The 13995-nt window shown below is 39.9% G+C and overlaps 1 protein-coding gene and 1 pseudogene across 1 annotated transcript in view; both read right to left on the reverse strand.

The window, feature by feature from the left end:
- Window positions 1–3864: 3864 nt before the first annotated feature.
- On the reverse strand, window positions 3865–11290 carry LOC103004379 (glucosamine-6-phosphate isomerase 1-like; annotated as a pseudogene).
- RBL1 (RB transcriptional corepressor like 1) overlaps window positions 10532–13995 on the reverse strand; it is an 83857-nt gene continuing 80393 nt past the window's right edge. The window contains exons 21-22 of the mRNA XM_007193160.3: window positions 13809–13973; window positions 10532–12318 (exon numbers count right to left, since the gene is read on the reverse strand). Coding sequence (XP_007193222.3) covers window positions 12148–12318; window positions 13809–13973 — 336 coding nt within the window. The 3' untranslated portion in view covers window positions 10532–12147. The remainder of the gene's footprint in view (window positions 12319–13808; window positions 13974–13995) is intronic.

Below are 13995 nucleotides of genomic sequence, written 5' to 3' on the forward strand. Positions count from 1 at the left end.
AGTCTTAACCACTGGACTGCCAGGTAAGTCCCCTGATCTTTTAAAAAATATTCTTTCCTCAAAGTTAAATATCTTGTTACATAGTAATCCTTCTCATCTAAAAACGTGACCCTGGGGCTTCCCTGGTGGCGCAGTGGTTGAGAATCTGCCTGCCAATGCAGGGGACACGGGTTCGAGCCCTGGTCTGGGAAGATCCCACATGCCGCGGAGCAACTAGGCCCGTGAGCCACAACTACTGAGCCTGCGCGTCTGGAGCCTGTGCTACGCAACAAGAGAGGCCGCGACAGTGAGAGGCCCACGCACCGTGATGAAGAGTGGCCCCCACTTGCCACAACTAGAGAAAGCCCTCGCACAGAAACGAAGACCCAACACAGCCATAAATAAATAAATAAATAAATAAATAAATAAATAAATAAATAGACTTTCTGTTTCACTCTTTAAAAAAAAAAAACGTGACCCTTATCTCAAGGAGAAGGTCTAAAGGCATTCTAGTGTTTGGGACTTGTTAATCACTGTGATTAACAAGGAAAATAGTTTTAGAATTTTTATAAAGGTGGGGTTTAAAGCCAGTAACCTGGGTGGGACTGGAGGGTTGTCTTTGGAGTTGCATTTGCATAATAAATATATTGTAGTTCCCTATATCGTGAGTTAGAGTACACCAATACACATAGTAGTGTTTAAGATGCTTTTATTTACATTGTTTATAAGACTGAGAAAACCTCAATTATCCCTACTAATGAGAAGTATAATTTACATGTGAGGTGGCTTCAAGGGAATTGAACTTTCCCCTATCTACTGTGCTCTGAGTATCTGGGAATAAGCTGGCAGTAGATTCTGAGAAGGAGAGCAGTGTTCCTTGGAGAAAAAGACCCTTTTCAGTGCCACCTTGACTCAATCTTCAGGACGTTGGTGAAAGCTGGTGCTAAGGCTTCTAAGGTGGAAAGTTTAGGGAAGATGTATTAAAGGCAAGTAATCTAGGGCTCCCAGGAGGCAACTGGGAGAGAGGGTTTGGAAGAGAAGGATTGAGTGAAGGGAGAAGATTGTTATTGGACCACATTAAAAACCCCTTCCCCCCCCCCCCAAATATTTGTTGTAAGCAACTTTTTGAAAGGAAATCTTTCAACAAGCTGAGTTTCCTCTGTGTGTGATGCAGGTGAGAAGATCTGCGCCAAAACAAACAGAAACAAGAAATGAGAATGTTTCATATGGCAAAGGAAGAGAGAAGCTTAAGGAAGACAGCCCAGGACTTCCCAGAATACGGCGGATATAAATCTGTCACCTCAAGATTAATATCAAAAGACACAGTATAGCTTACAGATTAAAACTGAGCTGTAGTCCATCCAAGGGTGAATGGATAAACAAAATGTTGTCTATACACACAATACACACAAATTACTCATCCTTAAAAAGAAGGAAATTCTGACACATGCTACAACATGCATGAACCTTGAGGATATTATGCTAAGTGAAATAAGCCAGGCACAAAAGCAAAAATACTGTATGATTTCACTTAGATGAAGTATCTAAAGTAGTCAAAATAATAGAAACAGAACGTAGAATGGTGGTTGCCAGGGGCAGGGAGGGAGGGGAAAAAGGGAGTTGTTGTTTAATGGGTATAGAGTTTCAGTTTTGCAAGATTTTTGAAAAAGTTCTGGAGATTGGTTGCACAACAATGTGAATGTTAATGCCACTAAACTGTATACTTAAAATGAGTAAATGGTAAGTTTTATGTTATACATATTTTACCACACAAAAACCCCCTAATTTCATTGAATTAAAAAAAAAAATTTGGGAACCAGAGTGCTTGGGTTTGACTCTTCAGACCTTGGGCAAGTTACTTAAAATCTATGAGCTCTAATTTCCTCCTCTGTAAAGTTTCGTTACAGGGCTTTATGAGAATTGAGTCTGGCACATAGAAAATGCTTAATACATGTGAGATATAATTATTATAAAAAGCAACCCTGGGACTTCCCTGGTGGTCCAGTGGTTAGGACTCTGCGCTTCCACTGCAGGGGGCGAGGGTTTGACCCTTGGTCGGGGAATTAAGATCCTGCATGCCGCGCAGTGTGGCAAAAAAAAAAAAACCCCAAAATCAAGACAAACCACCCCCCAAAATAAAAACAAAAAATGTCCCTAAGTCTCTTTCTTCAGTTCACGAATTTGACAAATGTCAAGCCCATACTTCCTTCAATGCATCATTCTACACTCTGGGAAAACTACAGAAAAAATGTTCCACCTACATGGAGCTTAATTACTAGTGGTGGATTCAGATAATACATGAGTAGATTATAAATTCTGGGAAGAAAAATAAAACATGTTAAGAGTATAGGAAAGGCTGGGAAGTGCTGTGGCCTTACACTTGAACAGAACCCAAATGAAGTAAGGAGCCTGTGGGGTACTCCACTGTGCAATGAATATCTACTATTTTAGCAACCTTGTATCATAATGTTATAGATTAAATACTGCCTAATTCTTAACTTTGCGAACATTAGACTCACTAAACAAAATTTATTCCCAATGCCAGTATCTGAAACAAATTCAGCAAAGAAATAAAAAAAATCCAAAACCTTTTAATCTTTCCTGTATTTTTTTTCTTGAAAATACTAGATTTAAAAGAAAATATCACATTGTAAACAAGTCCAGTGATCCATTCGCTTAAAACAGAATGACAGCACAATCACATTATAAAACCTAAAAATGAAACGCTGGTACCAAACACAGCAGTTAAAGAGAGGCCTGAGCCAGGCTCTGAAAGATCTTGCCCAGAAATAGAGGCAGCAGCAGCTTCAAAGAGGCACAAAAATTGGGAGAAGGAGGAGGCAGCATTCAAACTATCAAGGCATAAGAGTACAAAAAAAACAGAGCAATAGACTTATCTTGTGAACAAGGGGGGTGAAGGATAAAAGGGTAAAAGCGTACTTCCTGATGTTCTGGGAACATCAGACCACGCCACATGAACACAGGTGGGTTAGAAGGGCAGTTTTTTAAGTGGGGAAAGGATATTAGTCAACTTTAGAAGCACTTGGTCTGTTTCTTGGCACTCAACTCTCAGGGACACAGGAAACACGTCACTCTAGTGTTGTTTCTAAACTCATAATTGAGCTGCTTGCCCTGACCCCATCACCTTGGCTGAACATAACATTGAATCTTGGCCGTGTCTGTTGCTCCCGTGGACGTCCTACTTATGAATGAGTATGTATAAGAGAGGCGCCACAGTGAGACCTTGGAACAAAACACAGGGCTCTCTTGGGAAAAGGGTTTCTGCCTTCCTCCTGGTGCTGGAGGGTCCCTGGGGGATAAGAGTTTGATGTGGCTGGGCCCCTTGAGGCTCTGAGTTCATCAGCAAAACTTTCTCTTTAGCCCCACCCACCCAAATCCTTCCCCAAGGAGGCTCTGAGTTCATGGAAAGGCCAACTGAGAGAACAGAAAAAAACAGGTGGGGAAAGAAAGTAAGGGATAGTCTTCTTCCTGTGGCACTTGTTACTGACCAGAGTGACTACTTCCTTATAGTGACTTTAAACATTGAGAGAGTTTGTTCCTTAATCTGGAACACTGATTCTCAAATAAGGGGAAGGCCTTCCCAAGAGGGGCTCTTAAGACTCTCCAAAGAGGTTTTGTCCAATATACATAAGCCCCAAACTCCCTCTCAATTGAGATCAGTGCATGTAATGACAGAAATTCCTGATGGGAGTATATTGTACATCTGAACAGTGTTAGAGGCACAACAAAAAGCTAAAAACCCCTAATCTGTGGGGCAGACGTCAAAATTATATAGTGAATTTTTTTCTCATTAAGTTACAAATAAGTAGCTAAATTCCATGACTAGACTCCACACTGAACAGCCAGGAACAACAAGTTCACCCATTCAACTAGTAACCACACTAGATTAAAGCAATACAATTCTGTCCTCCTAAAGACAATTTCCATAAAGACCTGCCTGTCCCAGTGAGGTAGTTGACACTAGGATTAGCACAGGCTAATCACTGTACGGTTTCTTAGAAGACTGGCTTTTCTCTGTTTCTTTCTCTTTCATAGTGCACAAGTGGTCCACCAACTTGTTATGAACAAGCATTAAACCTCTGAAATACTTGACAGTCTTCACTTTCAACTCTAGGGTGGCATCCTCGTCGCACATAAACACCGTGTGGGGATGCTACTGGAAGGCAGACATATGGCTCACTCCCTCCTCCATGGCCTTATACAGAGCAAACGCCTTGTGAGCACCTGAGATGAAGATTAGCATCTCTCTAGCACCCATCACAGTGCCCACTCCCACCATCAGGGCCATGGTGGGCACCTTGGTGAGATTTCCATCAAAGAACCTAGCATTGGCCAGGATGGTGTCCATGGCCAGTGTCTTCACACGGGTCCTACATAATAGACTGGAGCCCGACTTGTAAAAGGCAATGTGTCCACCAAGGCCGGTGCCTCCCAACAAACAGCTCAATCCCTCCCGCAGCCTTGATCTTCTCTTTAAAGGCATCACACTCAGCCTGTAGGCCAGCTGCATTCCCATCCAGAATGTGGGTGTTTTCTGCGTGGATGTCAATGTGTTTGAAGAAGTTGTTCCACATGAAGGCATGGTAGCTCTCTGGGTGGTCTCAAAGAAGGCCCACATACTCACCCATGTTGAAAGTCCTCACATATTTGAAGGACAGGTCTCCATTCTTATAGTACTCAATCAGCTTCTTGTAGCAGACAAGTGGGGTGCTCCCAGTGGGGAGCCCCAGGGTGAAGTACTTGTCTGGCCCTTGGCTAAACTGGATGATGCAGTTCCTGATGTATTTGGCCACCCACTCACTGGCCTGAGAAGTCCAGGATGGTGAGCTTCATCTTGTTGAGGACACCTCCTGCGGTGACTGTAGAGACTGCACTAATCTCTCCTTGTTTAATGATAACATAAATAATTCATTGGAACAGAAGCATTAAAATTATCAGAAAGGTAACATTTAGACATTGCAAAGATGATATATTAAGTGACATATATGATCCATTTTTACCTTAAAAATACAATGAGTTTTTTCAATATGCATTGAAAAAAGTCTAGGAAGAGTCACATCAAGAGGTGGCTACAGTGCAGCCATTATGGAAACCAGTATGGAGGTTCCTTAAAAAACTAAAAATAGAGTTACCATATGATCCAGCAATCCCACTCCTGGGCATATATCCAGAAAAGATGAAAACTCTAATTCGAAAAGATACATGCACCCCAATGTTCCTAGCAGCACTATTACAATAGCCAAGACATGGAAGCAACCTAAGTGTCCATCAACAGATGAATGGATAAAGAAGATGTGGTGTATATATATACAATGAAATATTCCTCAGCCAGAAAAAAGAATGAAATATTGCCTTTTGCAGCGACATGGATGGACCTAGAGATTACCATACTAAATGAAGTAAGTCAGACAGAGAAAGACAAATATCATATCATTGATATGTAGAATCTAAAATAATGGTACAGGGCTTCCCTGGTGGTGCAGTGGTTGAGAATCTGCCTGCTAATGCAGGGGACATGGGTTCGAGCCCTGGTCTGGGAAGATCCCACATGCCGCGGAGCAACTAGGCCCGTGAGCCACAACTACTGAGCCTGCACGTCTGGAGCCTGTGCTCCGCAACAAGAGAGGCCACGATAGTGAGAGGCCCGCGCACCGCAATGAAGAGTGGCCCCCGCTTGCCGCAACTAGAGAAAGCCCTCGCACAGAAACGAAGACCCAACACAGCCATAAATAAATAAATAAATAAATTAAATAAAATAATGGTACAAATGAACATATTTACAAAACAGGAACAGAGTCACAGATGTAGAAAACAAACTTATTGTTACCAAAGGGGAAAAGGGTGGGGCAGAGGGATAAATTGGGAGATTGGGATTGATGTATACACATTACTATATATAAAATAAACAACAAGGATTTACTGTACAGCATAGGGAACTATATTCAATATCTTGTAATAAACTATAATTGATAAGAATCTGAAAAAAATATATGACCGAATCACTTTACTGTACACCTGGAACTAACACAGTATTCTAAGTTAACTATACTTTAATTTAAAAAAAGGGGGGGCTGTAATGTGGAGCAAATGGACCTCTTAGACACTGCTGGTGGGAATGCAAAATGATCCACTTTGAAAAAAGACATGGATATCTTACGAAGTTAAACACGTACTTACCATTTGGCCCAGCAGTGCAACTCATAAAGGAATAAAAGAGAAATAAAATTATATGTTCAAAGACTTGCATACATATGTTCATAATTATTAATAGCCTCAAACTGGAAACAACCCAAATGTCCATCAACTGGTAATGACATAAAACAAATTGAGTATAACCAAGGTATGGAAAATTGCTCAGCAATAAAAAGAAATATTTATACATACCACATGAATGAATTTCAGAAACATTATACTAAGTGACAGAACTCAAATACAAAAGATTACATGCTGTGCATACATGTATTTATATGAAATTCTAGAAAAGGCAAACCTATGGTAACAAAAAGCAGACCAACAATTGCCTGGGTAAGTGGTGGGGAGGATATGGGGTGGGTGGGGAATATTAGAGGGAAAAAGAAAACTTTTTAAAGTGATGGAAATGTTCTATATACGCATACCTCAGAGATATTGCAGGTTCAGTTGTAGACCACTGTAATAAAGCAAATATTGCAAAAAAGTGAGCCACACAAATTTTTTTGGCTTCCCAGTACATACAAAAGTCAGTTGTTTTTACACTATGCAGTAGTCTATTAAGTGTGCAATAGCATTGTCTAAAACAAGTGTACATACTTTAATTAAAAAATACTTTATTGCCAAAAAATGCTAGCCATCATCTAAGCCTTCAGTGAGTTGTAATCTTTTGCTGGTGGAGGGTCCTGCCTCGATGTTCATGGCTGTGGACTGAGCAGGGTGGTGGTTGCTGAAGGTTGGGGTGGCTGTGGAGATGTCTTTAAGACAACAATAAAGTTTGCCACATCGATTGACTCCTCCTTTCACTTGAACACTTAGAGGCCATTTAGACTTATTACTTGGCCTATTTCAATATTGTTGCATCTCAGGGAATAGGGAGGACTAACGAGAGGGAGAGAGACTGGGGAATGGCAGGTCAGTGGAGCAGTGAGAACACACACAACATTGCCATCTTACATGGGTGTGGCTCATGGCACCCCAAAACAATGATATCATATGTCAAAGATCACTGATCACAGATTACCATAAATATAATAATAATGAAAAATTTGCAGTGTTGTGAGAATTACCAAAATGTGACAGAGACATGAAGTGAGCAAATACTGTTGGAAAAATGGCGCCAATAGACTTGCTTGATGCAGAGTTGCCACAAACCTTCAATTTGGTAAAAAGAACGCAGTATCTGTGAATCACAATAAGGCAAAGCACAATAAAACGAGGATTGTAGTGGTAGTTATACAATCATATATAATTATGATTATACAAACTATACACTTAGAGTGGGTACATTTTATTCTATGTAAATTATACCTCAGTGAAGCTGGAAAAAATTCATCATAAAACTTAAGATTTACACCATTTTCTTCATGTGAAAAAATAATAAAAATTTTAAAAACTTTGAACAGGTGACCTCTGGTTGTTGGGAATATAGTTTTTATTTTTTGCTTACATATATTGAATGTTATACAATGAATGTTATTTTCCATAATTAATCAATTATTTATTGAAGTGATGATGACCTAACTGAAGTAAGTAAATAAGCCCAACTTGGTTTGGTGAGACAGCGTCAGGGTGGATGTTTGAACCTGGATCTCTATACTCTTGGCCATTATACAGGTACATTCCAAGTTTCCAGGATAAGAATAATAGCCTGGGATGCTTAACAAAACTGTTTGTATACTACACTTTTAAATCTGCATAGTTAATAAGCCCTCAAAGGTGATTCTTACCACGGGGAAATTTGATGGAACCATTGCCTACATGCAGAATCTGAAACCTCAGGAACATTTTCTTTTATATTAAGGGTCTGTCATCGATGCCAAATAATCCCACATGTGTATTAGTTACCCCACCTGGAATCTATTACCATTAATCTTTCCTGGAAAGTCATCTTCCTTATGAAGCTATCCCTAACTGGGACCCCATACCTGCCCAGAGTTGGGTGACCCTTGGTGGTTTCCTTTTCTATCCCCATTATCAGTACAGTAAAGCATGTAGCTCTTCTTGCCCAGGTGTTTACTTAATTGGCACGACTGACACTGGGGCTGGATAAATTCTTTGCTGTGGGGGCTGTCCAGTGCACTGTAGGATGTTCAGCAGCTTCTCTGGCTTCTACCCTTAGATACCAGTAGCACCAACCTCCCACGCCCAGTTGTGACAACCAAAAATGCAAAAATGTCTCCAGTCATTGTCAAATGTCCCTGAAGGTGGCAAAATTAACCAAGTTAAGAACGATTAACTTCTCTCCCGTGTCAGTCTAAACATCTTCTAATCAATCCTCTGCATAGATTCCAGATTTCTAAAACTTGCAGTTCAAAGCATAGTCCTTAGCCCAGCAGCACTGGTGTTAGGTATAAGAGCTTGTTAGAAAAACAACATCTCAGGCCCAACTCTGCATTTTTAACAAGATTAACAATCCCTGGTGATTCCTATGCTCTTAAAGTTTGAGAAGAACTGCCAGAAAGTCTCTAACTTGCCTGAGGGTTAATATCACTTGGAACAGAGGTTAACAAAATTCCTAAGTCCTTCTCCTGGAGATTTCATTCCATTGGTCAAGGGTAGGGCCTAGGAGCCTGCATTGTTAATATGTGTCTCAGGTAATCCTTATCTTTGGGCAAGTTAAGGAACTGCCAAAATAAACATTAGGGAATTCCCCGGTGGTCCAGTGGTTAGGGCTCGGCGCTTTCTCTGCTGGGCCTGGGTTCAATCCCTGGTTGGGGAACTAAGATTCCGCACGCCGTGCAGCTTGGCCACCAAAAAAAAAAAATTCAGATTTTGTCATTATCCACATAAAATTAAAACCTCTTTTGTGGCTCCCCATGACCTGGAGCAGTGGTTCTCAACCTTAGGTACTCACCTAGGGAGTACTTAAAAATCCTAATACTAGGTTGTTCCCCAAACCAATTAAATCAGAAATCTCTGGGGGAGAAACCCATTCACTGATGTGTGTTTTAAAACTCCCCAGTTGCAGCCAATGTTGAGAACCACTGGAAATTACCAAGCCTGAGCTCCTCAGCCTGGCTTAAAGCCCAACTAGAAAGGTCCCTTTCTGGCTCTGCTTTGCACTGCACTTTTACGTATGTACACTTTACTCCCGCCTCACTAAACTATCTGAAATTCTTACACCTATAGTACTTTCAAGTCGCTGGGCCTTTCTACTGGTTATGCTGTCTTCTACTGCCCTGGCGAACAGTTATTCATCTCTAACGACTAAATTACCACTTAGCCCCCACTTTACAGTTAATTAATTAATTAATTAATTAAGGCTGTGCCACGCAGCACACCGGATCTTAGTTCCCCGACCAGGGATCGAACCCGTGCCCCCTGCGGTGGAAGTGTGGAGTCCGAACCACTGGACCGCCAGGGAATTCCCTAGAGTGATTTTAGATTTCCCTGACAAACTCGTTCAGGCAAAGTGAATCATTCCCTTCTCTGTGCTAACACCATCGGTCTTTGTGTAGACTTGTATTACTGTATTTATTCCAGTATATTAATAGGCTACAAATATTATATCTTGAGGACAGGAACTATGCCTGGTTCACCTTTATATCCCTAGCACCTAGCAAAGGGCCAGGCATACAGTAAACAGCCAATAATGTCTGTTGACTTAGTGAAAATATTGTAAGGAACAAAATAAAAGCAAGCAGGAATATTACCTTCTTTAAAAAATTTTTTTTTTGATTTGACATAACCTAACCACATAAAAATCTTAATTAGAAAAGAACTTTTGTTGGGAGGGAGACGCAAGAGGGAGGAGATATGGGGATATATGTATACGTATAGCTGATTCACTTTGTTATACAGCAGAAACTAACACACCATTGTAAAGCAATTATACTCCAATAAAGATGTTAAAAAAAACCCAAAAAACTTTTAAGCTATGATCCTCAAATGAAGAAATACACCTGAAAGCACTCCTGAGAGAGAAGCCTTTTCCTTGATTCAGAATCATAATTTGGTCCATTCCAAGGCTTTGAAATAATTCTGTTTTTTTATATGTGTCTAAGGCATTTTTTCAATTGAGGTGAAATTCACCTAACATAAAATTAACTATTTTAAAGTGTAAAATTTAGTGTCATTTAATAAATTTACAATGTTATGCAATCACCACCTATATCAAGTTCCAAAATTATTTTCATCACCTCAAAAGAAAACCCTATACTCATCAAGCAGTCATTCACTCCCCATTCTCTTCCTAGCTCCTAGAAAGCACCAGGAACATTAACTTTTAAGTTACACTAAGATATTTTAAAGATATAAAGCAGATAGTTAAAGAGATACAGATTCTAGATGGTTGCACAATTGCATCTAGTCACACAGAAGAGCTCAAGTGTAGTTTTTTCAATAATCTCAAAAAACTTCATTATTTTATTAACCATTTTATGTACATTGATATTCAGTCTTGAAAACTGATAAAAACACGTCCAGAGTTCCTTATAAAGACAACGTACAAATGCTCATTTACATTCTGCACATTAATAACGATGATGAAAATGACACAATAGTTATAGCTACATAAAAATATATACAAGGATTCAAACAGACGATGTTATTTGGCTTATAACATGTGTAGATACTACACAAAAAATGAGGATGTAATTTTCAGAAAAGTAAAATGTGACCAAAATCACTTTTCATCTTAAAATTTAAAAATAAAATTCCTAACAATTGTAATTACTAGTTCATACTCAAATCTCAGACTAATTCAAATTAGCCAGGGTTAGACATAGGTTAAGTTAAATATTTGTTAAATATTTTGCATTTAAAAAAATAAGGTTTGTGGTTTAAAAAACATACATTTGATAACATTTTCTCAAAATTAATTAAGAATGGCTTATCCATGTCCTTCCAGATTCCGGAAACACACTAGAAAAAGTGGATACCGAACAGCCGACTCTTTGGAAAGTTGCACCCCAAGTCCCGGAAAACACCCTTAAGGGGGCCCAGTGATCAAACCCTAATGGGAAACTCATAATGCACCGATGATACTGAGAACAAAGAGGGGGAAGTAATATGGCATGAGGGGACATTAATGTGGTTTTGAAAAAGGTTTCAACTATTCTTAGGGAATCAATTAGACATTGAGAATGACCAATCTCATGATGACCTCAAAAACAGTATCTCACATATTATCATGGTGCTACCTTACTAGTAGGAACATGGTTTCTAACAACTCTTTTCTGTATTTTACTCTACTGGCTTGAGAAGCAGCTTCCTATTTTGAGAATTATATGACATAATATAATCATATATAACTAAGTTAATGGTTTGGAAAACAAAATGATAGTAGTTTTAAAAAGGAGCAAGTATCTCTTTTATCAGGTTGTGACACCAGGCTAAGAGGGCTTAGGGCTGGAAAGCAAGGAGTGGGGGTAGTGCAGGGGTTCAGGTACAAATCTGCTTCCGCTCAAGGAGAGGAAGGGCACGAGAAGTGTCTGGACAACCCAGAATGGTCTTGGCACCTGGATGTGGAGCTACCACACTGGGTCAGAGACAGGCTGGGCATCATCCTCTGGCCCAGATGCCATGGAACCCAACCCCTACTCAATACTAAATTAGGAACACAAACCTCTCAAATGACACTTACCAAAACCAGATTATTCACCCTCATATTACAAAGCCCAGAAGAAGAAGACATTTAATTATTTTAAAAAGTGAGCTGAAAAATTATAAGGTTTCTTCTTACTTCACCTGAAAAACCCAGGGAACAAATATTTTAACAATTCTATGACTATTAATATGTTTAAAAGGCACTTAAAACATTCCTTTACAATCCAACTCAAAATACATCTGTCAACTACATTTTGGATAAATGTAAAAAAAAACCCAACTTTGGTGTAACTTTTCTTGTAACTCAGTGATATTTACTACCTACAGGGCTGAATGTTTTGAAAGACAGAGCCCCAACTTTTCTGGAAAACAACCGAAAGTGCTTTTATCATAGAAATGAGAAGGGCACTAATGATTTGCTCTTTCACTGACAACATCCTGTAGTCGTTTAAGTAAAACGTCATCATTTTCTTGACAGAGGCGTTTGGTAGGTGATTCTGCATCACCATCGATGGCTATTGCTCGCTTCTTGGTTCTCTGCTCACCTTGCCTTATCATGTTGTTGATATCTTTCAAACTCTGTGCAAAAATAGAGGACATGTGTGAGTAAAAGGGGAAAAGGGAGAAACAGCAGCCAAAAACTAAGCTAACTGCTTTTTCCTGCCCTTTATCCTCTACCCAAAGCTAAACACCGGGGTAGAGATTATTTTTTGAATCTAGGCCAACGTAATAAGGGTGATTAGAACTAATCTTTTCAGGTGATTTTAAAAATTGGATTTACCTTATAGCAGTAGTTTTCAAAATGTGGACATAAGACCAGAAGCAGCAGAAGCATTTGGAAACTTATCAGGAATGCAAATTCTCAAGCCTTGCCCTACACCTACCGAATCAGACATTCTGGGGGTTGGGCCCAGCAATCTATATTTTATCAAGCCTTCCAGGTGATTCTGATATTCCCTAAAGTTTGAGATCCTCCTCCTGAAGCAATGCTTTTCAACCTTTAATGTGCTTACTAATCATCTGGGGAATCTTGTTACTTTGCAGATTCAAATTCAGTTGGGCTGGTGTGAGGCCTGAGAGTCTGCGTTTCTAACAGGCTCCCGGGTGATGCTGATGTTGCTGGTCTGTAAGGCAGCCTTAGAGAAGTTGTTCCTGAAAGCTGTGCATCACAACAGTCTAGGGGACCTGCCTGCCAGAGCTCTGTGATACAGGAAGTCTATGGGACAGGTATCTGTGTTCAACAAGTTCCCCAGATTCTGACCTGTGACTGTGAAATCATTGCCTTACAATTCAATTGGTCCCATTTCTGATTTTATGCAAGAATTTCTTCTAAAAGTCTTCATATGAAATCAACTTCTATAAAGAAGAAATGCAAGCCTGTGCAGTATATCTCAGTCAACTTTGTTTGCTAAGCATAGCAGGAACTTAATAGATATCTGTGGAACTAAATGAGAAACTTATGAGTTAAGGAGCTGCCATGTATTTGGACTGAGTTACGATCTGTCCCACTACAATTTCTTCCAGTTAGTAGTGATTCTGGCTTCTGGAGACATACTGAGCATATCTACTTGATAGCCCTTGAATTATCTGAAAACAGCAATCATGTCCCTATCACATCTTCATCATTGTATGGGAATAAAGATGGAGACGACCACAGAGCTGTCTGTGTAAGTAAGAAGAGGTCTGTTTTCAGACCTTTCACTATCCTGGTTGCCATCCACCAAATGAACTTTCACTTCCAAGGCCTTTCTTTACACATAGTGTTCCCCATGTCTGACCACTTGCAGGTGTTGCCTTACTAGTCCTTCTCAAGATCGTGCTTGAGCAGGGACACACTGGGCTCTTGGAGTGAACTCCCCCGATACCACATCAATCGTAAAGGATTAAACTACCTCAACTGAATACGCTGCTCTTGATCACAGGAAACTTGCCATAGTAACAGTTCATATTTATTAGCGGTAACTTTGCAAACAAAGGGGTAAGATTAAAGATTACTAATTGGAAATCTGAAATCCAGTATTTAACACATGTACATCATTGTTTTGGAGTAAAGTTTGTGTGCAACTTACCTTAGAAGGGCTGCCATTGAACTTATAGAGCAGAGCACTCCTTGGTGTAAGGCCTGACCCATTCTTGTGTGGGGACACATAAATGGAGTGCTGCTGGGAAATGCGGCGCGGGGAGCCTGGCTGTTGCTTAATATGTGGAAAAGGAGACAGTGGTGGAGCTTCCATCTGAAATAATACAAAAGTAAAG

Source organism: Balaenoptera acutorostrata, chromosome 15, assembly GCF_949987535.1.
Source record: "Balaenoptera acutorostrata chromosome 15, mBalAcu1.1, whole genome shotgun sequence".
NCBI classification, from domain to species: domain Eukaryota; kingdom Metazoa; phylum Chordata; class Mammalia; order Artiodactyla; family Balaenopteridae; genus Balaenoptera; species Balaenoptera acutorostrata.